The sequence below is a fragment of the Megalobrama amblycephala genome, linkage group LG22, assembly GCF_018812025.1.
Source record: "Megalobrama amblycephala isolate DHTTF-2021 linkage group LG22, ASM1881202v1, whole genome shotgun sequence".
Lineage (NCBI taxonomy): Eukaryota > Metazoa > Chordata > Actinopteri > Cypriniformes > Xenocyprididae > Megalobrama > Megalobrama amblycephala.
Window position 1 is genome coordinate 6,826,825 of NC_063065.1, and position 25,743 is coordinate 6,852,567.

Here is a 25,743-nt window from a genome sequence, read left to right on the forward strand (position 1 = left end):
ATTTACTATATCGTGCACACAATTTACTAATTTGTTCTCTACATTTGCTAAATCATGCAGACGATTTACTAATTCTTTCCTTCGATTTACTAAATTGCATGTACGATTTACTTTTTCATTCCCTCAATTTGCTAAATTGTGCGCATGTGTCGCGTGGGGCTCCATAGAATTGAGTGTGAAACATTTCACAAAATATTAAAAGTGGAATAAAAATAAAATAAATAATTGAGCTGTTAAATAAGTAAATGTAATACATCATATAACAAAATATTTGTTTTATATATGAAATTGGACGTTTTAAATGTTAAGCATATAAAATATAAAACATATTTTCTTTTTAGGTTTAACACAATCAGCAGGTATAATATGCATGGAAAATAAGCACCCAGTGTTAAACTTACAAAAAGATATATTCATACTTCATTTAAAGTGTTAGACCTTTACCTTTTATGATAGTAAGACATGTTTTAGGAATATATAACCTGACATGAGCACACCACTCACCAGACAGTCAGTGGCTCGGGGTCCAGTGCAGCCCGCGGCGCAGTGTTCACTGCAGCAGTCGATGGGTTTGGGACCCCTGCACCTCCGCGAGCACTGCTCCGCACAGTTCAACCGAGTCACTGGCAGAGAAGATGAAAGAACCTTTGTTAGGACATAGTTCACTCACACACATGCCTTTGGAGAATTGCATATACAATTGAATTTACAGGTCTGGCAGTTTTCTGGTCCTGGAGCCCAGCATGATCCATTAAAGCACGCTGAGTCACATCGTGTGCCTGAGGTAGGAAAGAAAGTGTTTGTTTTATTATTTTATTTTATACTATATTTAATATACATATAACATTAGAAGTCTCTTCTACTTCTCAAAAGTATAGTAAAAACAGAATTATCAAGATCTTGTATTAACAATGCAAGAGGTGAGAACTGTAAATTTTCCTCCAGCACATCCCAAAGACTTTCAGTGAATTTAAGTCTGGACTCAGATGTGCCAATTCATGTGTGAAAATGTTTCTTCATGCTCCCTCCCAACCATTCTTTCACAGTTTGAGCCTGAATAATCTTGGCTTTGTCATCCTGGAATATGGCCATGATACGCCTATTTAAATCCAAACAGCGACTTTTTTTTATCTTTTTTTTTTTATGGCAGTGTATATGTTTCTGTTTTTAAAACTTTAAACACTTACACTCAGGGTTAGTCCCTCCCGATACATTCACAACACTGTTGTCCTGCACAATGTCCAACCACTGTATGGTCTCCACATTGCAAAGCAAAGGATTGTGGGCTATTTTAACCCCGCCTTTAAGAATTTCTGCCAGATAAAGAGGGAAAAAGGTTTCTCTGTCACTGTAAACAGAAAATGTAACTTCATATATGTTTCCAGGGCAGAAACAGCAAAGAGTCTATGTGTTGTATGCTGTTTACAACACATTGTGGTGCTTTTGGAGTCATAAATGTGGTTTTAAATTGTATTGTAAGTCGCTTCGGATAAAAGCATCTGCAAAATGAGTAAAAGAAATGTGCTTCTACCTGTGAGGCTTCTCATGCGCAGCTGTCTGAGGCCGCTGGTGATGCTGCTGTTCTCTAAAGAGTCATTCCTGTGTAAGTTTAGCACCACAGCAAGGGCGTACTTGCCATCGAAGAGAGAATGTCCGCGAATGAGGCGTAGATTTTCCAATGGTATCACATCCACGTAGTTTATTGCTATTAGAACGTAGCCACCAACTTCTTCAATGCTCTGTGGGTATGAAACAATGAATATTATAGTCAGGCTCCCTAAATCCCATTTAAAGGTGCCATTGAATCGAAAATTGAATTTACCTCAGCATAGTTGAATAACAAGAGTTCAGTACATGGAAATGACATACAGTGAGTCTCAAACTCCATTGTTTCCTCCTTCTTATATAAATCTCATTTGTTTAAAAGACCTCCGAAGAACAGGCGAATCTCAACATAACACCGACTGTTACGTAACAGTCGGGATCATTAATATGTACGGCCCCAATATTTGCATATGCCAGCCCATGTTCGAGGCATTACACAAGGGCAGCCAGTATTAACATCTGGATCTGCACAGCTGAATCATCAGAGTAGGTAAGCAAGCAAGGACAACAGCGAAAAATGGCAGATTAAGCGATAATAACTGACATGACCCATGATAACATGATATTTTTAGTGATATTTGTAAATTGTCTTTCTAAATGTTTCGTTAGCATGTTGCTAATGTACTGTTAAATGTGGTTAAAGTTACCATCGTTTCTTACTGTATTCATGGAGACAAGAGAGCCGTCGCTATTTTCATTTTTAAACACTTGCAGTCTGTATAATTCATAAACACAACTTCATTCTTTATAAATCTCTCCAACAGTGTCGCATTAGCCGTTAGCCACGGAGCATAGCCTCAAACTCATTCAGAATCAAATGTAAACATCCAAATAAATACCATACTTACGCGATTAGACATGCTGCATGACGAACACTTTGTAAAGATCCATTTTGAGGGTTATATTAGCTGTGTGAACTTTGTTTATGCAGTGATAGAGTCGAGAGCTCGGGAGGTGGCGGAGAGCGCGCGATTTAAAGGGGCCGCAGCATGAATCGGCGCATTTCTAATTATGCCTCAAAATAGGCAGTTAAAAACATTAATTAAACAAAATCTACGGGGTATTTTGAGCTGCAACTTCAGAGACACATTCAGGGGACACCTTAGACTTATATTACATCTTGTAAAAAAAACATTCGATGGCACCTTTAAAAAGTCTCTTTGATTTATTTGTGCTACCTTCAGACTTTGAGGGAACCTATTATGCCCTTTTTCAAAGTTTTGAGTTTTTCTTGATAGGTTTTCATGCTTTATTTATCAAAAAACTATATTTTTTCAGATATTTTACATTATTGCAGCACCCAGTCTGTCAGTAAATCTCTGGGGTGGTCGCAAGTTCCGTTGTTACCAATAGAGTTCGATGGATCTTGCAACCATAGTTGGCTAACGATGCTTTTGGGAAACGCACCCCTGTTTAGTTCCTGTCTCTATGAAGCCCCTCCTTCTGAAAAGCACAATGTGCTCTGATTGGTCAGCTGGACCAGTGTGTTGTGACAACTGATTGGTCAACTGATTTGAGTGTGTTTTAGAAATGTCTTAAAAATAAAGGTTCCAAAAGGGGAACACCATTTCTGACAATCCTCATTTTGCCTGCATGAGATTCTCCAGCTTTGTTGTTGTTGAGCAACCGAAGCATGAGCTGTTAAAGCTCCACCCTCTTTTGGAAATGGGGCTGGGAGCAGCAGCTCATTTGCATTGAAAGGGACACACACAAAAATAGTGTGTTTTTGCTCACACCCAAATAGGGGCAAATTTGATAAGCTATAATAAATGATCTGTGGGGTATTTTGAGCTTTCTGGGGACACCACAGGCATATATTATATCTTGTAAAAGGGGTATTAAAGGTGCCCTAGAATCAAAAATTGGGGGCAGGGAGCGCGCGATTTAAAGGGGCCGCAGCCTGAATCGGTGCATAGTTAATGATGCCCCAAAATAGGCAGTTAAAAAAATGTATTTAAAAAAATCTATGGGGTATTTTGAGCTGAAACTTCACAGACACATTCAGGGGACACCTTAGACTTATATTACATCTTGTAAAAACTAGTTCTAGGGCCCTTTAAGAGTGTACCTCTACTAACTTACTCAACCAGGCCTCAACCCGTTTCTTTGGCGTATGCCTTGGGCGGGAATTATTTAAATGAAGAAAATTGTGATGTGCTTGTTCCTGGAAGAAAACTCAAGAGTTCAGAGAGTTCAGAAACGGTGCTTACTGTTTTTTCATGTTCAAACAGCAACATTACACACTAAAGAAAGTTGAAAATGTAAAAAATATGGGACCCATTTAATCAATAATAAGATTTTACTTAACATGGAAATAAGCTTTGTTCTTTTAACCAATTAGTAGTTTATTACCAATTATAGTAGCCTATAAGTAGTCTATGATCTAGTCTCTTGGTATGTAATTAAACCAGCACGTGATGTCACTCACCCTGAGGAAGAGAGGTCGTGGTACTCCTGAACATTGGTTATCTCCAGGTTCTCCAGCACTATTGTGCAGTTACTATACATCCGCACCATGGTCTTATAGTGGTCGTCTGGCTGTCCCAGCAGAGTCAGCTTATTATTGGTTCCCTGACATACTGGAGAATAAAGCAGAGGTGAAATCAATACTCAGCTAGTGAAGATGATATGACAGAAAATACACAAAATAAGCCAAAAAAAATAAATAAATTGTAATCCTTCATATATTCACTTCTATCCCTTGCCAAGTTAATACTAGACTTGGTTATTGAATGCCATTGAATTGCATGTGTCAGTTCTGTGACTAAATCATTTCTGATAAGGTGTAATATTTCATAGAAATATAGACAATTCAAACTCCACCAAAATAATAAAGGTTGCTGTGGTGAATGCTAAAAATGATTCTTTTCCCATTTGTACCATGTTCTTGTTCTCTCAACTAACTTCATGAGGTGCATCCTGGGGTGCCATTGAAAGAGTTTACAGGTATGCAGCACATTTGATAATGCTTTTCATCTAGTATCTGGCCCAAGTCATTCATTACAAATGTTTTAGTTTAGGTATACAAACCTGTTGGCACAATCAGCTTGCCAGATTTCATTTTAACATTGGTGCATCCCTAGATCTTCCATCATTCATCCAGATGATATGAATGTTTAAAATGAAAATGAATGAAATATCAGCGAATGTGGCAACATTTTGTAGAACCGCTTTGAGTCATCAGTGACACATTACCTACTTACCCAAATAACTAATCACTTGCAACACCATAGACATCTGAGCTTAACTAACTGTAACATCAGGCTATTCCATGTGTCAAAATATCTTTTGTGTTCCATAGAAGAAAAAAACGTTTTTTGAAAGGACATGAGGGCGAGTTCATTTTTTGGTGAACTATCCCTTTAAGACACGGCCTAAAGCTGTTCCACATTTGAGCGCTCTTTAGAGCCCTTGTCATTGCTCACAGTAACATGAGCTCATCTCATGCACTGAACACATGAAACCTAGATCAATTTCAATAATCACTTCTAAAGTAATTCCACAGAGTTTCCTGAACATTTAAGTTCATATTACCCTGTTTGCGTATTTTACATTGTGTGATCTTCTATTCATAAAAATATGGTACTTTCCAAAACTCACTGTGCATCTAAAGCTATAGTCGAAAACAAGTGCTTGTTTTGTTTCTACTGTCTTCCTCATGTCATACAGGTGTTGAATTCCTGCAGTCATCGTTAGGTGTCTCATCTCCAGTGGAGAGCAAATCTGGGGGCGGGGACACCGTGATCAAGAATGTGGTTCACAGAGGGAGAGACTCAAATATTGCACACAAGTGTTGCTCAACTTAAGAACTGGTTGAATTCTTGCCTGCCACGTGCTGGACCTGGATTGTATTCCCAGGCAGTGCTGGTAACAACTCAATTATCATCTATTTTCCCTCAGGGATCGATAAAGTTTCTAAAATGAGGCCAAGGAACTAATAGAAAGGAAGTGCTCAGATGTTTGCAGAATTGTTTAGACACAAGTTCTGTTCCAAAACCCAGTGTGTATCCGAGGGATGCCTCTGACAGGAAGGTTGTTCCAAAAAGAAGCCGCATAATTATGTTGTGTTCTAATAATGCATTCACGTCATGACCCTGTTATGTGTTTCTGTTCACTACTTTGTCGTTCCCTTAATTACAAGTTTGAATCTTTGATGTGGTCATCATGACGTCATGTATAAAGACAGCCGCTACCCATATTTTTAGAGTAATATGTAATTTTATTGTACTCAGTGTTTCCTGGTGCACTTTTTTGTTGTTAAACAAACAATCACATAGAGGTGAATCTATTTCATGTAGTAATTATTTTACTTTCCAAATGTTTTTTGTACAACTTATTAAATATAACTTAAAATATGTATTAGCATATGCAGAAATTAATGTTCAAAAGTTTGGGGTCGGTAAGATTTAAAAAAAAATTTTTTTGCTCTTATTTATTTGATCAAAAATACAGTAAAACAGTAATATTGTGAAATAATATTACAAGTTAAAATAACTGTTTTTTTCTATATTTGATACATTTTAAAATGTAATTTATTCCTGTGAAGCAAAGTCGTATTTTCAGCATTACTCCAGTCTTTAGTGTCACATGATCCTTCAGAAATCATTCTAATATGCTGATTTGCTGCTCAAAAAAAAAAAAAAAACAGCATTTATTATTGAATTTATTTAGTTAAAGGTGCCCTAGATTCAAAAATTGAATTTACCTCGGCATAGTTAAATAACAAGAGTTCAGTACATGGAAAAGACATACAAACTCCATTGTTTCCTCCTTCTTATATAAATCTCATTTGTTTAAAAGACCTCCGAAGAACAGGCGAATCTCAACATAACACCGACTGTTACGTAACAGTCGGGATCATTAATATGTACGCCCCCAATATTTGCATATGCCAGCTCATGTTCCCAACATTATGAAAGGCATTAGACAAGGGCAGAACGTCTGGATCTGTGCACAGCTGAATCATCAGACTAGGTAAGCAAGCAAGGATAATAGCAAAAAATGGCAGATGGAGCAATAATAACTGACATGATCCATGATAACATGATATTTTTAGTGATATTTGTGAATTCTAAATGTTTCGTTAGCATGTTGCTAATGTACTGTTAAATGTGGTTAAAGTTACCATCGTTTCTTACTGTATTCACGGAGACAAGAGCCGTCGCTATTTTCATTTTTAAACACTTGCAGTCTGTATAATTCATAAACACAACTTCATTCTGTATAAATCTCTCCAACAGTGTAGCATTAGCCGTTAGCCACGGAGCACTATCAAACTCATTCAGAATCAAATGTAAACATCAAAATAAACACTGTACTTACGCAATTCGACATGCTGCATGACGAACATTTTGTAAAGATCCATTTTGAGGGTTATAGTGTTGTCACGGTACCAAAATTCCAGTAGTCGGTACCAATACCATGAAAATTTTACGGTTCTCGGTACCAATTTCGGTACCACAGTAAAATCTATTGGAACTATTTTACTATTTTATATAGCCTATTTTAAAAACATTAAATATGATTTGGAGTGTGTGTGTTTGTGTGTGTATATATAGGCTACCTCAATGAAATACATTTTGAAATATAAAAAAAATAAATAAATAAATAAATGCTCAAACATCCATTGTGTACTGTTGAAAAAACCAGCATATGCTGGTAAGGTAGGTGCTGCTGGTCCATACTAGTCCTAAGCTGGTCCTGGACCAGCATAAACCAGCTCAAACCAGCATACCAGCTTCAAAACCTACTTTACCAGCATATGCTCGTTTTTTCAACAGGGGCAACAGACGTGCGTGTTTATTTTAGCTATTCCGTCAGAGAAACAACACACTACAGCCTGTAAAACTATGAAATAAATATTGGTAAATAATGGTAACCTAAATAATAAGAAAGTTAAATATTATTTTAAAAAGCATTCGTTTTTTATTTCCACACAAAGACGCGTCATATATAGCCAAAGTCCCGTTATTACTTTGATATAGCCGCTTTGCGCTTTGAGAGGGATGTGGGACACGAGCAGGAATGAGACTATTTCTCTTTAATAATATCTTCGTTATCTCCTGATGTTACAAACAACTGCCTGTTGTAAAAGGTCTGAAGAGCGAGTTTTATCCTCTGCAGGGGCAAGACATTCAGGCTATGTTTGATTTAGCGCTGCCAGAGAAAACGAAAGTAAAATTCACTGGTGTGTGAAACGCGATATATACAAATAAACTTGACGCGCCTTATAAAGTCTAATAACAAGCACAAACTCTGTTAAATAGAAACTGACGTGCAAGCAAAAAGGTTTCTGTCCTTACCACAGTAAAGAATACAAATAGCCTATAATAGGCCTAAATGCGAACGAAAGAAACGTTATAATCCCCTGCGTGAGTGAAGATTTGGGAAAAGAAACAGATTCCATGTTCAGTGGAATAACTAATGGAATATTGTTAAATTCTCTGCTAATCAGGTGACCAGATCGCGATTAGGAAAACAGAATATGAAGCTTAAATGTATGGACTCACGTACCTCTCTAATTCGGCATTAACCAAAATGTTTCCATGGCTGCGATGTCACATTTAATTGCTAACCTATTATTTCTTCTGTAAACAAAGCTTTGTGCTTCACTCGTGTCATATTCAAGTAAATACTGCCAACAGCCTTATCAGAGGGTACCGAATATACCCGGATTCTCGGTACTACCGGTACTACAGAAATGCTGGTATCGTCACATTTTCAAAATTTCAGTACCGACTTGGTACCGAAGTACCGGTACTTTTGACAACACTAGAGGGTTATATTAGCTGTTTGAACTTTTTTTATGTTGTTTAAGGCAAGCGCGAGCTCTTGGGGCCTGGAGCACGAGATTTAAAGGGCCACACACCCTGAATCAGCTCATTTCTAATTATGCCCCAAAATAGGCAGTTAAAAAAATGAATTAAAAAAAATCTATGGGGTATTTTGAGCTGCAACTTCACAGACACATTCAGGGGACACCTTAGACTTATATTACATCTTTTAAAAAAAAGTTCTAGGGCACCTTTAAAAAACAGCATTTATTTGAATTAGAAATCTAATGTAAATGTCTATACGGTCACTTTTAATCAATTAAGGCATCTATGCTGAGTAAAAGTATTAATTTCTTCTTCATTTTTACGTTAAAAGTTGACTGACCCCAGACCTTTGAACAGTAGTGTATATATTTTTATATACATGTAGTTAGTTTGATAACATGCAAATGTGAAACTCTATTGGAATCAATAGTAAGTCCAGTCTCCCATGCTCAAAAAAAATAAAAAAAATACAGCAACACACTATTGGCATAGTTTTTTTTTTTTTTTACCATGCCAATAGTGTGTTCCGATTTAAAGGATTAGTTCACTTAAGAATTAAAATTTCCTGATAATTTACTCACCCCCACGTCACCCAAGATGTTCATGTCTTTCTTTCTTCAGTCAAAAAAAAAAAAAGGTTTTTGAGGAAACATTCCAGGATTTTTCCCCATATAGCGGACTTCAACGGCTACCAAGGGGTTGAAGGTCCAAACTGCAGTTTCAATGCGGCTTTAAAGGGTCACACGTGACCATGGTAGAGTGAAAAACCCCATCTCATTTTCTCCTCCAACTTCAAAATCGTCCGACATCGCTGTTTTATCTTTTTTTGTAAAGGCGGTTTGTCTTAGTCTTTGCATGATTGCTTTGTAGACACTGGATCGGTACTTCCGCCTACATCAGCGTGACCTTTCCAATGTGATTATGTAATGCTTGGCACATGGCAGCGCTAGTGCAAGATGAGCATTTGTGGTTAAAAAGTATATACTTTTTTTTTTTTTTTTTTTTTTTTTAGAAAATTACCAATCATTTCACTAGACAAGACCCTTATTCCTCGTCTGGGATCGTGTAGAGCTCTTTGAAGCTGTTATCCTCAAAACTTCATTTCTTTTTGACTGAAGAAATAAAGACATGAACATCTTGGATGACATGGTGGTGAGTAAATTATCAGAACATTTTAATTATGAAGTGAACTAATCCTTTAATCACCTACTGTACAATGGTCTGTTTCAATATGGTCTTTGAAGACAGCTGCCTATGTACACAATAGACAGACAGGCAGCTAGTGAGGTCTTATAACAGCTAGTGTGTATAAGAAACTGTTTTTTAAATAGGGTTGAATATTTGACTACAGGTTCATTCTGTCTTGTTCGCACTGAGTTAGATGCGTTCCCCCCATATTTTGTTGATCCTGGAACAACATTCTAGTCTGAAAATTTAGTCTTAAAGGGATAGTTCACCCAAAAATGCAGTTTCTTCAGTAGAACACAAATGATGATTTTTAACTCCAACCGCTGTGGTCTGTCAGTCAAATAATGGGAGTGAATGGGAACACAATCAATAAGAGTCCAAAAAAACATGCATAGACAAATCCAAATTAAACCCTGCGCGCGCGATCAGACCTCACTAAGCGAGTGCTGAACTCAGTTGGACATAGCGATATATTAGAGGTAAAAAATGATATAAATACTGTTCGTGTCGGTTCGTACTGTTCGTACGGTTTGTGTCTTAAGACATCAATGTGTCGTCACAAGCCGCAGGGTTTAATTTGGATTTGTCTATGCACGTTTTTTTGCCTCTTCTTGATTATGTTCCCATTCACTCCCATTATTTGACTGACAGACGGCAACGGTTGGAGTTAAAAATTATCATTTGTGTTCTACTGAAGAAACAAAGTCACCTACATCTTGGATGCGCTGGAGGTAAGCAGATAAACATCAAATTTTCATTTTTGGGTGAACTATCCCTTTAACCCTATTCCTACCCCTAAACCTAACCCTACCCATAAGTTATCCCAAATATCAGAGGGAAATGATAGATGAATAACACTGATGTAGAAGCACCAATTCATGATTTTAAGCCTAAACTTGACATAATCTGTAAACTTGTCCCTGAAATCTGATTGGTTGATTTGAATGTTGTTCCAGGATCAACAAAAATGTTGACCCAGGAACATGTTGAACTCAGCAATATCAGGTTACGCGTCTTGTTCACAAAATAACAATGAAGCTGCACAGTGACATTATAATGAAAGTACAAACATGGGTGTTTGACTTATTCTTCATTATGACAGCGCACATGAAGGGTATTTCCACTTTTGCAAAATTTGCATTGTTGAAATCAGTCAACACTTTGGCAACATAGTCCTGTGAAGCTATTTTGTGAGATGGTCAGGACCGATGAACATTGTCAAGACATGCATGCAGCTCTTGAATTAATTACCTTCTGAAAATCCAGCATGTCTAAATTCATCAGTGTTATGGCATTAGTTAGTTGTCAGAAACCAAAGAAAAAATCAAGCTTTTCCAGGTATCTGCTCTAGGGCAGATTTCAACTAAAGATTAAGGTCAGGTATGAAGTAGATTTAGGTTTTAACTCTTAACGATCTCTTCACAAGCCCCTAAAATGTGAGATTGTCTCAACAGATTGCAAAACATGCAGCTGTTTTCTACGGGCGGTTGTTCAGCAGCCATGCCTCAGGCTTGAGCCCAAACCAGGGGATGTGACTGAACAGGTTGCTCCTTGAAAAAAATATTCACGGAGGAACATCTTAACTCCCTCATTACGTCAGGAACCACAAAACAACATTCTGATGATGATAAACCTGAGTGTTTTATCTTTTGCAACTGATGCAAAGCATGCTCAAGGGTTATCAAGTCTCCATCAGTGCAAAGAAACACAAGATTTGAGAACTGCAGTAATGCAAAGTAATAAATCAAACTGTCATTGCCTCTGGAACAATACCTGCAGCATATGACGGAAACAATACTTCCTTTCATATTTTGTAGCCCCTTTCACTACAGTTAAAGGGTTAGTTCACCCAAAAATGAAATTTCTGTCATTAATTACTCACCTTCATGTCATTCCACACCCGTAAGACCTTCATTCATCTTCAGAACACAAATTAAGATATTTTTGATAAAATCTGATGGCTCAGTGAGACCTCCATTGACAGCAAGATAATTAACACTTTCAGATGCCCAGAAAGCATATTTAAAACAGTTCATGTGACTACAGTGGTTCAAACTTAATGTTATAAAGCAACAAGAATACTTTTTTGTGTTCCAAAAAAACTAAATAATGACTTTATTCAACAATATCTAGTGATGGGCAATTTCAAAACACTGCTTCATGAAGCTTTACAAATCTTTTGTTTTGAATCAGTGGTTCGGAGTGCATATCAAACTGACAATGCTTTTATTCAGAAACTTCTCTCACGCATGGATTATCTGCTTAAGTACAGGGATGCACAGGGTAGAAATAATGATGATAGATTAATTAGGAGATACTGTAATCTGGGATCATCTTCTCAAGGCTGTCAACGCATATAATTTATTTTTACAAGGCCATGCAGTTGTTCCCATGCTTTTCCATCTTTGCTTTATTACCTACGGCTTTCTTTGATTTTTTCTTTTTGTTTTCTTATGCCTGTTTTTATTGTATATGCTTTGGGTGACAAGACTTTGGATGACTATACCATGTCACTATATTTTTTTAAGCCTAGAATAGACTGGTTTTAAGGTAACACATTCAGATGATGTATTTCCTTTGCTAGCTTTTTAATAATGAAACCACGGTTATTAAATGGATGCTACTGTTTTATAAAAACAAAATCTGATGATTCTGGTAATTATATAGCACACTAAATCACTTTTAAAGTTTTAATAAAGAACATTTTAATTTAATTTTATTTAAAAAAAAAAAAAACATTTTCATAAAGAATCCACCAGATTTTTATGTCAACTAGTGGTAGTCAGATAGCTTATATATTTGGAGTCATGGCATGGTACACTTTTGCATTTAGGACAAAACAATCCACTGTAATTTCTGTAGGCAATATCATGCACAATGTTGCTGCAATAGTATAGTTATTTTATATAGTTATTTACAACCTAAATGCAACCCTTTTTTGGACAAATGACAGTGTATCTGGATGTCCTTTCGATGACTAAGTTTGATTGTGGGCAGGCAACTGGATCAACACTATTTGTAGAGTAAGTTTGCACTGTTACAAAAAGTATTGATCCACATGAGCTCAAAAAGTCAACAGCATTTGTCATAACGCATCCTGTTTTTCCATCTGAAAGTCTTTCCAGGAATACATCTAAAGGGAAATCTTATTTCTGTGTTGGTACACGTGCTCCACTTTTATTGGAAATACTCACATATGTTGCCTGGAAAGTCGAATTTTTGAATCTTGACTTTATCTATAAACTTATTAATGGGCAGTTGAATGATTTTCAATGGGTTGATCTGCAGTTATTGACAAAGGTTAAACAATGTTGTTGACTGATTTTGATTCTGAATTTTGAATCTTCAAAACAATTTTCAAAAAAATAAGCTGAGGCTTCAATGTTTTGCACTTGTTATTTACCGATTTTAAGACACATGATCTGATGCAATGACATAATCATAATAATAGAGGTATTTGCAGTACAAAATTAATGTTTATATTAACAGTTGTCAATTTGGGAGTAGCAGTTTCACATGATTGTGCTTCTTCTGTTTTTCTTTACCGTGCAATAGTGTGAGCGACAGTCCACTGTTCTCACCCTAAATGAGAGACATGTGGATAAAATACTGTCTAACTGAATTGTAGTAAATACAATTTACAGCGTGAAACAGAGACGTCTCACTCCATGGCTGTGTGCTTTTTTTATACAAACAACAGTCTGTCTAAATCAAATAAGCAACATATTGTCTATTGATGACCTCTCCATCAAAATTCAAGCATTGTATGAATTCAGCTCTTTGTCTATGGGGCGATTTGCTGACTGCAAAAGTAAAAACATGGCATGATCACTGCATTTGGTAAACAACATGAGACATGCATTTTAGTATATTAAAATATTTTGATGAAGAGACAAATTAATGAAATGTAGGGTAACACTTTATTTCAGTAGTCCACTTTGGATATTCTACTAACTAAAAGTAAGTCTGCAACTACATGTCAACTATAGCAGTCGTTAGAGTCTTAGTAGACTGTCTGCTTAATAACTGCTAACACTTTATTTTGTTGCTCCCAAACAGACATGTCACTTTGCAACTACAGGTATGTTTACACAACAACAATGTACTAAAAACTGAAAAGTTTTTCCTTTTGTGTTTGTGAACAATTTAGTATACAGACAAAAACATTGTCAAAATGAACACCGATGCAGAAACAACTGAAAATGCTGTAATATGCATGCCAGGCCAGTAGTTGGCAATGTCACTTTGTAAAGAAACACTCTGCGCCTATAGATTGAACATGCAATGCGCATGATGTCACCATTTTCACAAATTCATGTTTTTGTAGTTTACACTGAGACTATAACGGTAACGTTATCAAAAACATGCACTTTGAAACTTGTTTTCAAATGTTTGCATTTTCAGGCCCTCAAAACGCATAACAAATTTTCACCTTTTGAAAACGGTGTTGTGTAAATGCCCCCTATACAGTATGTCAACTTATCCTACTAACCCAATCCCTAACCTGACAGTCTACTTATAGTTACTTATAGTTAGTAGAATATCTAAAGTGGCCCATCGAAAAAAAGTGTAACAAAAGTATTCTTATTGCCGTTTTCCTGGGCAAAAGTTGCCATCACTATACTAATGTGTTCTAAATGGTTGTTAGAGAGTTGCTATGCATTTGCTAAGGTGTTCTGGGTGGTTACTAGGGAGTTGGCATTCAGATTGTTACTACGTTACTATGCAGTTGCTGAGGTATTCTGGGTAGCTACTAAGTGGTTGCTTACTGTCTCCAATATCTCTATAATATTTGGTCCCTCAGTGTATTTTTTTATTTTATTTTTTATTTTCCACCAGACAAAAAATGCAAATTTGAATGCTTAGAAAACCTCTCCACAACAAGCCTCATGATTTAAGCTATCTTCATGAGCTGCTGTTTTCAAAATAAACACGCTTGTGTAAATCCTCAAGGCTATGGCCTTGGTTTATGTGGTCTGTAAATTGTAACATCACATAATCCAACTGTTTTTGCAGTTTGACGATGGCTACTTGTCTCATAAATAACACAAAGCTTTAAAATCCGAACAAATATTAATGTCCAGTAGGCATTCGCTAATAGTTTAGGGGTTGTCTCTTCTGCTCACTAAGGCTGCATCAATTTAATCAAAAATGCAGTTAAAACAGTAATATTGTGAAATGTTATTACAATTTAAAACAACTGTTTTCTCTTTTGATATACTTTAAAATGTCATTTATTCTTGTGATGGAAAAGCTGAATTTTCATCATCATTACTCCAGTTTTCAGCATCACATGATCCTTCAGAAATCATTCTAAAAATTCTGAAACAAGCCCAATAACGTTGGCCAGAGATAACCTCTACCTAAGACACACATTATTGACTAAATATACTGGCATCTCACAGACTATAATTGATTTTGGGCACATATTTTAAGCGAGAATCAATAAAACGTTTCATACCACTTAGCAGATCAATGGAATATGAAGTTTAAATGGATGACACAAACTATTTTGACATTTTAAACAATAACAGATTGCCGTTATGTGTTCATTTACATTGATTACTTTACTTTCCATTCAATTTACCCTTGTAGCTGGTGGTCAGAGAGTGTGATGCAGGAGAACAGGAGTGTTGTTCTAGTCTCTAGTAAATGACAGTGAGTCCGCTAAGAGTTTCAAGACTATTAGATTTAGATCAAATAGTGATGTCTAGACCACATTACAGCACAAAAGAAAGGGTAGAAAGAGGACACGAATATCTTTAGTGAATAGCGCATGGATGTGGACTAAGAAAGGGATGTGTATTCAGATACCGTGTATTTATACCAGCTCATTGTATGTGTTAGATACATGATGACTGGATAATTCCGAATATTACCAAAGACTATAGAATAACACAAGACGTGTCACTCGTATTGTTTTGAATGGGAGAAAGAGTAACGCGCAATATGGCGGAATAAGTCCCGCCTTCTAAATAAGAGCCAATCGCCGACTGGTAAAAGTCATCGTGTCACTTCAGCGGCCGTTAGAATCACCGGTTTCTATAGAAACAGTCAGACGCGCGCTTCCGAAGAGACGCGCATTTAGGTCTGCGCATGCGCATTAGCTTGATCCACCCTGAAAAATACATTTTTTGTCATGATTCGAGCGTTTAGAAACTAAATTTATGAGACGGTTGTTGTTAGATTTCATTGGTGATTTCAAATATGACATTTAATCGTAAGGTTGGTGAACAGTTTTGGAGAATTTGATGTTTTCCCATTCAAAGAGATTGCATGATGCCCAGGATGCCCGAGAGGCGTTTCAAAGATGGCCGCCGAGTGAAATGACTTGTCTTAAAGGGACTTTGATATTACTAAGTTGTTGTTTTGTTTTCATATGAACTACATGAGAATGTTAAAGGGATAGTTCACCAAAAAATGCAATTCTGTCATCATTTACTCACCCTCAAGTTGCTCCAAACCTGTATGAATTTGTTTATTCCGCTGAAAAGATATTTTGAAGAATATGGTTACCAAAACAGTAGATGGGCCACACCGACTTCCAGAGTATGGAGGAAAAAATCAACTATTCAGTTTCTGACATTCTTCATAATATCTTCTTTTGTGTTTAGCAGAAGAAAGAAATTCATACAGGTTTGGAACAACTTCATTTTTGGGTGAACTATCCCTTTAAGTACAAAAATATTAATCAGAGTTGAGATTAATCATGATTATTTTGCGTGAAGTTCCATTTGCCTGAAAGGAGACTTCCTTTTGTTTCTCAATGGAACCGGTTTTATGCTATTCATCACGTTCAGTATGAAATATGCATCTTATTTGTATTTGACCAAAGTTATGTGATATCTGGTGTCGAGTATGTTTCTGGCCTAATGGTCTGCAGAAAACAGTGCCAAATAAATGTTGTGACATAATTTGTCAAACTCTGGGCCTGACTCTGCATGCCACCGATTGTGAATGATGAAATCCTCCATGCACAAACGCAAGAACAGATAGTGACAGAGTAACCATATCACAATATCTACCTTTGTTGCAAGTATTTAAACGGAAGTCTTACGATTAATCTTCTAATCTAAAAAGGACAGTAATCCACTCCTACGCAAACCCACATTCATGATTCACATGAATGGGTACTGTTCCATTCCTGTTAATGATGCTTCAAATAAAAGTATCTACATTCCTTCTGAGCCTTTATTCTAACTTTTTCCCCCACTTTTTTTTCTGCCACAGGCTGTGGGAATGAAACAAAGTATGAGATGCCTCTGAGATAGTACTGACAGGTTATGCTGACACATGCATACCACAGGTCCATCGCCAGAAGGCTTTCCACACCTAAATTGACAGGTCATTAAAGGCGAAGTGTGTAATTTAACCAAAAATACTTAATTGCTGTTTTCTCAAACACTGCCATTGGTCACAAAACAGATAGTCCCGCCTCAAACTCACACCATTGGTGGAGCCAATGTTGCTGTGTGCTGATCGGGATGCTTAAACAAACAGGGAAATGTTTTGATAGTGTGACAGTGTTTGCACTTCTCAGAAGAAAGTCTCTGCTGGGACAGGATATGCTTCTTTTTTTAAATAAATGACACTCTTTACCTTTACGGGATAGTTATGGAAGCTTGTTTCCGCCACTAAATAAAAAAAATAAAAAGGCAATTGCAACTTTTTATCTCACAATTCTGTTGCCTATTTTTTCTTAGAATTGCAAGATTTAAACTCGCGATTGCAAGCTATAAAGTCAGAATTGTGTGAAATAAAGTCAGAATTGCATGATATAAAGTCAGAATTGCATGACATAGTCAGAATTGCATGAAATAAAGTCAGAATTGCGCGATATGTAAAGTCAGAATTGCATGATATAAAGTAAGAATTGCATGATATAAATACAATTGCGAGTTATAAAGTCAGAATTGCATGATATAAATTCGCAATTGCATCTCATAAAGTCAAAATTGCGACAATTCTGACTAAAATGCAATTTTTCAGCAAAATATTTTTTCCCTGCAAGTTTATAACTTGCAACTCTGACTTTGTAACTCGCAATTCTGACTTTATAACTCACAATTCTGACTTCATAACTCACAATTCTGACTTTATAACTCGCAATTCTGACTTTATATCTCGCAATTCTGACTTTATAACTCGCAATCAGAATTGTGAGATAAAAAGTTGCAATTACCTTTTTTATTTTTTATTTTATGGCGGAAACAAGCAGCTTCCATAGGTAGTCAACCAAAAGGTGAAAAACTTTCTCTTTTTTTAAATAGGGCTGCCACATTCATTTGATGTTATTCATTATAAAATGTGCATGAACACTTTCTGTGTGATTCAGTCAGAAAGACTAATTTAATTAAAAAACTGCTAAAGCCACAATGTATTGACTTTGAGGTATCTTCATTGTGTGGCTTTTCTCAGCTAATATTGTGAATAATTAATTGTTTTATCTTGTAATTACTTCAACATTTTAACTGACTGACAGCCCTACTCGAAAGTTTAGAAAACATCATTCTTATCTTTTCATTAGGCCATGAATGACATGGGACAAAGATAAAATGAGTGAAGTTAGTATCTATATTGAAATGCAAGAACAAATGCAAAAGAACAAATAACAAGATGTACTGTAGAAAAATAAAAATTGATTAATGAACACTGCTTTTCCTCTGACAGCAGCACAAGTCTGCATTATAGTGCATTATAACTACAATTCAATGATCCAATGTTGTTACCCAACATTTAGTTATTCATTAATTACCCTGCTGTCTGTAAACTGTTAGAAATAGAAAAGCAGATGAAATCTGCTAATCGAGTTGTACTTTCTACGTCATTGGATTCTCTGCAGAAGGTATGATCAGAATGTCCTGGACAACACGTAACCACTCTTTTGTGTGTGAAAGGTGTGCTGCTTATCAAATTACAACAATCTGACACCCTCCATAAGTGTGCATCCAAATTTTTTAACAAGCCAATTTTAGAGCCAGATCTGTCCATTTTATACTTTTCAACGCAGAATCAAAACCAGTTTTTGCCTGGTCTGCTCTGGGACAGTGTTGGTAGCCCCCATCTGCTGTTAATTTCTCAACTGGCAAGAAACCTCAAACAGCATGTTAAACGCAGTCTGTTCGGATAGAGACTGGACCACAAACAGAGGGCCCAGACCCCACTCAGTGGGGCAGCTGTCTAGCGATACCATCTGCTGGTGCTGAACTCTTGGCCCTCATCCTGTGGTCACCAGTCTCAAAAGTTCAAGTATTTTTAAATATGTTTCAGACGTAATTAATTTCATTACAGTTTCAGCAACATGAAAGACTCCTTGCCAAGGGGTCACTTGTTGGGGTTAAAGACAAATCTTCAGTTTATGTTATACAGATGATTAATAATAATGTCACCTCAGTTCTATAATCTCATCAAACTAATGCTTTTCAAATCATAATCATATTTTTTTAGGCTACATATTCATATTTATGCATGAACTACTGATCTATGAACATTATATAATTGTTACATTATTATATATTAGCCTACATAATGTCTATTTATCTCTGTTTGTTTACACTAAAAGTCAAAAATGTGGACACACTTGACTACAATTATGTTTTAGCCTATATATCTTATTTTCTTCTCATATTTTTTAAAAAGCGTTATGTTTGTGTAGATAAAGAAAAATACATAGGCCTAAGTTAAATCTGAGACGTTTGTTAGTGACAGTTAAAGTTGAAACTTCACTCACCTTTCCTCTCAGAAACGGAGCACCACACCGCACTTATAAGCACAAGACAGACGATTCCCGATTCACGGAACAGAGATGGCTTCGTAAACCTCATGTTCAACAGTGGATTCATTCTAAAGCATTATTTTTGCTTAGATATTCCCGCAAATTAACAATATGTAGCTCGTAACAGGGATAGTTTTCCAGCGGCAGGTCCCGTTTAGCTCCTCTACAGCAGCGCAACGTGTCTGAGCGCTTCAGTACAGCTGTGACGTGACGCAGCTCACCTTCACTGCACGCGACGCGACGCGACGATGTGTGTGTGTGTGTGTGTGTGTGTGTGTGTGTGTGTGTGTACTTACAGATTAAGTAATTTTTTGTGATGTCATTTGACACTGCATGTATTTTGCTAATTCCAATGTCAGAAAGGATTTGTAGGTATGTTTCAATTTGTCAAAATTATTTTTTGGTGACTTTTCTTTTGCCAGAGCCTGTTTATCAAAATTTAAAAACACTTTTTTTGTGCATGTAAGTTAATATAAAATATATAAAAGTCAAAACATTTCGAAACATTTTCAAAACCCCTCAAATACCATCAATTTAAAAGGTTAACGCATTATGAAACATGATATTGCATTGACTGAATGCCAATATGTTTTTTTTTTTTTTTTTTATTCAGGTAAAATAATGCATAATTTATTCTTATAGTTAATGTAATAATAATGAAATGTTCCTTCAGACAGGCTCATGTTCATCATCTATTGTTGTTTATATTTGCGCGTGTCTCCTGCACGCGCATCAGTTACTATAGTAACAATAAACTTTGCCTCAGGCTTTTCGTTTGTTCTCACAGATTTGACGACCCTCAGTCAAGGTGAGTGCTCTAAATTAGCAGCAAAGGGGAAATAATATGGTGATTTATTCTAAATATGTGTTTTGGACAACTTTAAAGTTAATTTGAGTTCATTTATACAACTAATGGTAACGTTAGCTTACAATAGAACTTTTTAAACATTCGCTAGTTTAGTCGTTTGACGCAGCCAAACCGCCTGGGTATTGAGGTATTTTGCAACAAGGAAATACTGTTTAATGTTTTAATAAAGGATTTATTGATAAAATATGGAATTTTCCCTGTTATTATGTTGGCCTGTCAAAGCCGACGACCAGAAATCCCCAAAAGTCCCATAAACATGCATTTGTATGTTTCTAGCTTTCAAACAACCAAATTTGGCATAGCTTTTCAGCTTGACCTGACTAAGTATCGTATAATTTTCCTAAATTAATTGGAAGTAGTACAGTTTTCGTGTATGGCATAATTCCCAAAAATTCCCATTGATTAACACTGAATATTCGTTATGTCCGTTAAGTGACTCCAGCTGACCAACGGTTCTAAATTTAAACGAAGAAATGAACAGTAACCATTCATTTTGTTTATGTTTACATTAAATGATTACTTTCTAATTTATACACTGAATACATGCAGTGTTAAAGTGTCCTTGAATGCTAAATGATGATTCTTTTGAATTTCCTGACGTTAGGTGGAGAAAACGAACAAAAATGTCAGAAAATGAAGTCTCTGTCCCTGCGGATCTGAATGGCACAGAGGAAGGAACAGCTGATCCTGGGTCAGAAGTACCTGCCATATCCCTGGAAAAAGAGAATAATGATATATCAAACCCACCTCCGTCCTCACATCTGGACCAAGAAGTAAAACCACCTCTAACCACCATAAAAAAGGGTATGATTAGTGTCTTTATATGTATTAATAAATAGGTTATTGTTTATATAATTGGTGACATTTTAACTAGGTTACATTTGTTAACTACAATCATCAACATCAGTTAACTACATTAGATAACATGAAGTAATAAAAATACTTTTATTAATCTATTAATTTTAACATACTAATACATTTTTAAAATCAAACATTGTATCTGCTAGTATCATTTAATGGAACATGAACAGCTGTATTTTTATTAACTAAGGTTAACAAAAATAATAAATACTGTAACAAATGTAATGCTTATTGTAAGTTAATGTTAGTAATGCATTAATTATTGTTAACTAATGGGACCTTATTGTAAAGTGTTAACATACTGTATTAAATATAGGTGGCGGTAGACACAGAAGAATTGGAGAGCAAAAGGAAAAAAACTACAGCAATCTAACAACATCAGCTTATATATCACCCACTGCCACCACTGCTGTGAGTAATTATTTTAATATTTTATTTTCTATTTTTGATGGGTTATTTATTAGGGGTGGGAATCTTTTGGTACCTCACGATTCGATTCTTGAGGTCACTATTCAATTAAAAATCGATTCTCAATTTTAAATCAAATTTCGATTCGATATGCATTTGATTTGATTATAGTTTACTGTTTTGTGTTACTTTTCCAATTTAACTGCAGTTTAATAGGTCTTGAAGAAAAAAATCCCTCTGAACTAAATGTGAACCTTGAAATTTATTTTATTTTTCTTCCCATTTTAGCCAACCCAATTTTATAAAACAAATGCCATTTAAAGGGTTAGTTCACCCAAAAATGAAATTTCTGTCATTAAGTACCCTCGTGTTGTTCCAAACCTGTAAGACCTTCATTCATCTTCTGAACTCAAATTAAGGTATTTTTGATGAAATTCAAGTTTTTTTTTTTTAAATCCCCCATAGAAAGCAACAAATTACCATCATTCAAGGTCCAGAAAGGTATTAAAGACATCGTTAAAATAGTCAACGTGGCTACAGTGGTTCTATCCTGACCCATCTGAGCTTTATAATGGCAGTATGCGTTACCAAACGAGTATGAGCTGAAGAAAGTGTCTCCATCCACATCCATCCATCATAAACATATTCCACACAGCTCCGGAGGGTTAACAAAGGCCTTCTGAAGCGAAGCGATGCGTTTGTGTAAAAAAAACAAAAAAAACAATCCAAAACATCTAGCTTCTGCCAGATTGCCTTTCGTATTCTTCAAAAAGCTTTCGCTGTTTGTCCTACATCTTCCCTATTCAACTTACAGAAAAAAGGAACTGGCGTCACGTCAGTTCCGTAAGTTGAATAGTGATTTTTTTTTTTTATTAACATCAATAAAACAGATGGCAACTCTTTATGAGGCTGCTGTCCCTTTAAGAATTAATGCACTGATCTAATATACTGTTACACATCCGATTTTCTCCTGTTTCCGTTCACGTTGGACATTAACGTGTGACTGTGTTTACGTGAATACTCCACACGATGTGCATTTTGATATAATTGTGTGTGTATTTGACCATGCACAATAAGTTGTGAAAGAGAACTAAATTTGGGATCACATGCATCTGAGAGGCGGCATCTGTGCTCACACTTTGGCTGTGTGTGCATCATCAGTCCTTTTTCACGGCTTATTGTGATTAATAATACTCTAATGTCAATAACTTTTAGTAGTATTGCGACATTAAAGAAGTGTAAACACTTTAGAAAATTGATTTTTGAAATTTATTAGAAGATAGAATCACGATTCATATGTCAATCGATTCACCCCCCCACCCATTATTTATAGTCTGTCACTTTTGCCCATCAACAAAACTAGGTTATTAATAATTATTTTATTTATTCAGTTAAATTTAACTGAACATACTGTGTGCATATAAATGAACTAATTAATAGCTTTCTGTATGTCCGTTCGTGGAGTAAGTATATGTAAACTGTGTGTACACAGGGAGTACACCGCTTTTTAAAAATGGCGGGTGCCAGTCCCTGCGGTGCGAACACGTGTCATGTAAGGCACAGAGACAAGAAGGTTAGATCCAAATGCAGCTTTAATGGGGCAATCCAAAACCGTAATCTAAACAAGCAAGGGTCAAAATCCAGAGAACAGTCCATACAAAACAAAGAAAACAAAACAGAGAATCCGGTGACCATAAATTAAACCACAATAACAAAAGCAGAAACAAACCAGGTATAAATAGACAGACACTAATGATGAAACACAAAACAGCTGGGTGCAATGAATGGGATAATGAGTCCGGGAAGTGGGTTATGGGAATTGAAGTCCAAGTGAGGTGAACAATAGTGCCCTCTAGTGATCATGACATCAGGCCAAAAAGCGGGTACTTCCACCATTATAGGAACTATGAAAACATTCCTTTGGTGTGAAAGCCTCAAATGTGCCAAATATCTGTAATTTGCACATAATCTGACTTGACTTTTTTCTTTTTTCTCAGGTGTCGGGGAAGCGCTCTCTGGTACTGACAAATGAAGCCCAGAAGGAGAAAGTTCAACTGGTCAAAACTTTAAAAGATCAGCGCAGAGCAGTTGTTGATGCCCGGCACAAGCATCTCTTCTCAATCGTTGCAGAGATGTTCAGCCTGGCGGACGTGGAAGTCGAGGAGGCTATCATTTCCAGTGAGAGGGTGTGTAAAATATGAACCTATTGACATGCTCAAAATCACAGAACATATGTGGTTGCAACGTATAAATGTTTGTATGTGTATTCTACAGTTCTTCATGATTGAGGAATTCTTCTCAGCCAATGGTTTAAAGAGTCTGATATTCTTCTACCAAGTCAAGGTTCAGTAAAACACACAACTTGATAGTGACTTTGAAATATCCCTTAAGCATCTACCTACCATGATACTAACAAGCCAATACCTGCCTGTATTTCTCTATAGTCCCAACCTTGGAGTGATACCTCAAATTTAGCCACTGGACAGAAGAAACTGTGTATCACAACAGGCACTTCTGAGGTATAACAACACTTGTACATTGTAGAGCAAATTAATCACTGTTGCTTTAAATAATTTGAACTGCAATGTATAGTTATTAAATAGTAGCATTTGTATATCAAGAGCTAAGGTAAGCTTTACCATTACTGTTGCTCTTTTAACAAAACCCTAACACTAGCATTGAAAGGCCTGAGGTCAGTAAGATTTTTAAAAAAAGAAATTCATACTTTTATACAGAAAGAGGCATTAAATTGATCAAAAGTATAATGTAAATACTTTTACATTGTTACCAAAAAATTCTACTTCAAACAAATGCTGTTCTTTTGAACTTTTTGCAAAGATAATGAGCAACAGAAAAATATGAAGCAGCACAACTGTTTTCAGCATTGATAATAATAAGAAATATTTCTTGAGCTCTAAATCAGCATATTAGAATGATTTATAAAGGATCATGTGATACTGAAGACTGGAGTAATGATGCTGAAAATTCAGCTTTGCACTACAGGAATAAATGACATTTTAAAATGCATTAAAATAGAAAACAGATATTTTAAGTTGTAATAATATCTCACAATGTTACAGTATTTACTGTATTTTTGATCAAATAAATGCAGCCTTGGTGACCATAAGAGACTTGTTTTAAAAACATAAATCTTACTGACTCCAAACTTTTGAACCATAGAGTATATATATACACCATTCAAATGTTAGGGATCAGTAAGATATATTTAATTTTTTTATTATGTATGAAGTACAGTTTAAACAGTGTGTATATAGGCACACATGACCAGTCAGAAAGACAAGTTGTTCCAGTAGGACTGTCCCTGCAATTAGTGCAGTTTAAGTAGCTTTGGGTGGACAGCATGTCCTAAATGGCGGGTGACTAAGTAACAATATATGCATGTTGCTAAGGAGAAAAACAATGAACTGGATTTCTCTTCACTCACTGATTGCAGGATCTTACCGGGCAGTGTTTGTTTTTCATGAGAATCACGAACAAGGCCATAACAACTACAAACATATCGCAGGTCAGTGTGGGAAGTTTGTTTGTTTTTTTCGAGTGTTGGTATCGTCTATCAGTCATCCGATTGTCTTATGTCATTCTCTGCAGGAGGTGAATTTTGTAATGCTTGACTGCTCAGAGACAAGTCTCCTGCACAGTTTGGAGTTTCTTTTTACTCAAGTCATGAACCAAGTCCTTAAGTCTCAAGAGGTATGATATACAATTCCATGAATTTGATGAATGATGCTGGGAAGTAGGACGGTATAGTAAATCTGAATCATGACTTTCTTCATTGGACCATAGGCTAATATAAAAAGTAATCCATTGAATAAATACATTTTTCATTTATAAATCATTTTTGCTTATTTATTGAAGCAAAGAGAGTTTTAAAGGGTCTATGAAAGCACAGTGCATCTATGCTGGTGTACTGGAAAACTTAAATATACACTTTTAGAATTTGAGTCTTTTCTTCATGGAAAATGTAAAAATAATCCAGAGTTTGCATCAGTTCTGGCAGGTCACGTCAGTCAAGCTCTCATCAGCTGACTCCCAGGTGACTCGAATCAACCTATAGGAATACGACGCCTATCACAGCATCTATATATAAGCACCTCAGTATTATCAGCAGCTATCACATTTCTCAGGAGCTAATTACCGTCCTCCATCCCCAGCTCCTCCTCTCGTCAGTCAGGATTTGGCCTTATGATTCCCCTGAATCA

The 25,743-nt window shown here is 36.1% G+C and overlaps 2 protein-coding genes across 2 annotated transcripts in view; one reads left to right on the top strand and one right to left on the bottom strand.

Moving 5' to 3' along the window:
* Window positions 1-19,625, bottom strand: part of LOC125257816 (epidermal growth factor receptor-like) — a 34,449-nt gene extending 14,824 nt beyond the window's left edge. Inside the window, 7 exon segments of the mRNA XM_048174555.1 lie at window positions 505-623; window positions 711-779; window positions 1,188-1,313; window positions 1,532-1,739; window positions 4,034-4,044; window positions 4,047-4,184; window positions 19,342-19,625. Coding sequence (XP_048030512.1) covers window positions 505-623; window positions 711-779; window positions 1,188-1,313; window positions 1,532-1,739; window positions 4,034-4,044; window positions 4,047-4,184; window positions 19,342-19,453 — 783 coding nt within the window. The 5' untranslated portion in view covers window positions 19,454-19,625.
* Window positions 19,626-20,072: 447 nt separating this feature from the next.
* The window catches only part of dnah5l (dynein, axonemal, heavy chain 5 like), a 47,365-nt gene continuing 41,694 nt past the window's right edge, over window positions 20,073-25,743 (top strand). Inside the window, exons 1-8 of the mRNA XM_048173884.1 lie at window positions 20,073-20,194; window positions 20,859-21,058; window positions 21,432-21,526; window positions 23,521-23,709; window positions 23,798-23,866; window positions 23,968-24,042; window positions 24,978-25,049; window positions 25,133-25,234. Coding sequence (XP_048029841.1) covers window positions 20,878-21,058; window positions 21,432-21,526; window positions 23,521-23,709; window positions 23,798-23,866; window positions 23,968-24,042; window positions 24,978-25,049; window positions 25,133-25,234 — 783 coding nt within the window. The 5' untranslated portion in view covers window positions 20,073-20,194; window positions 20,859-20,877. The remainder of the gene's footprint in view (window positions 20,195-20,858; window positions 21,059-21,431; window positions 21,527-23,520; window positions 23,710-23,797; window positions 23,867-23,967; window positions 24,043-24,977; window positions 25,050-25,132; window positions 25,235-25,743) is intronic.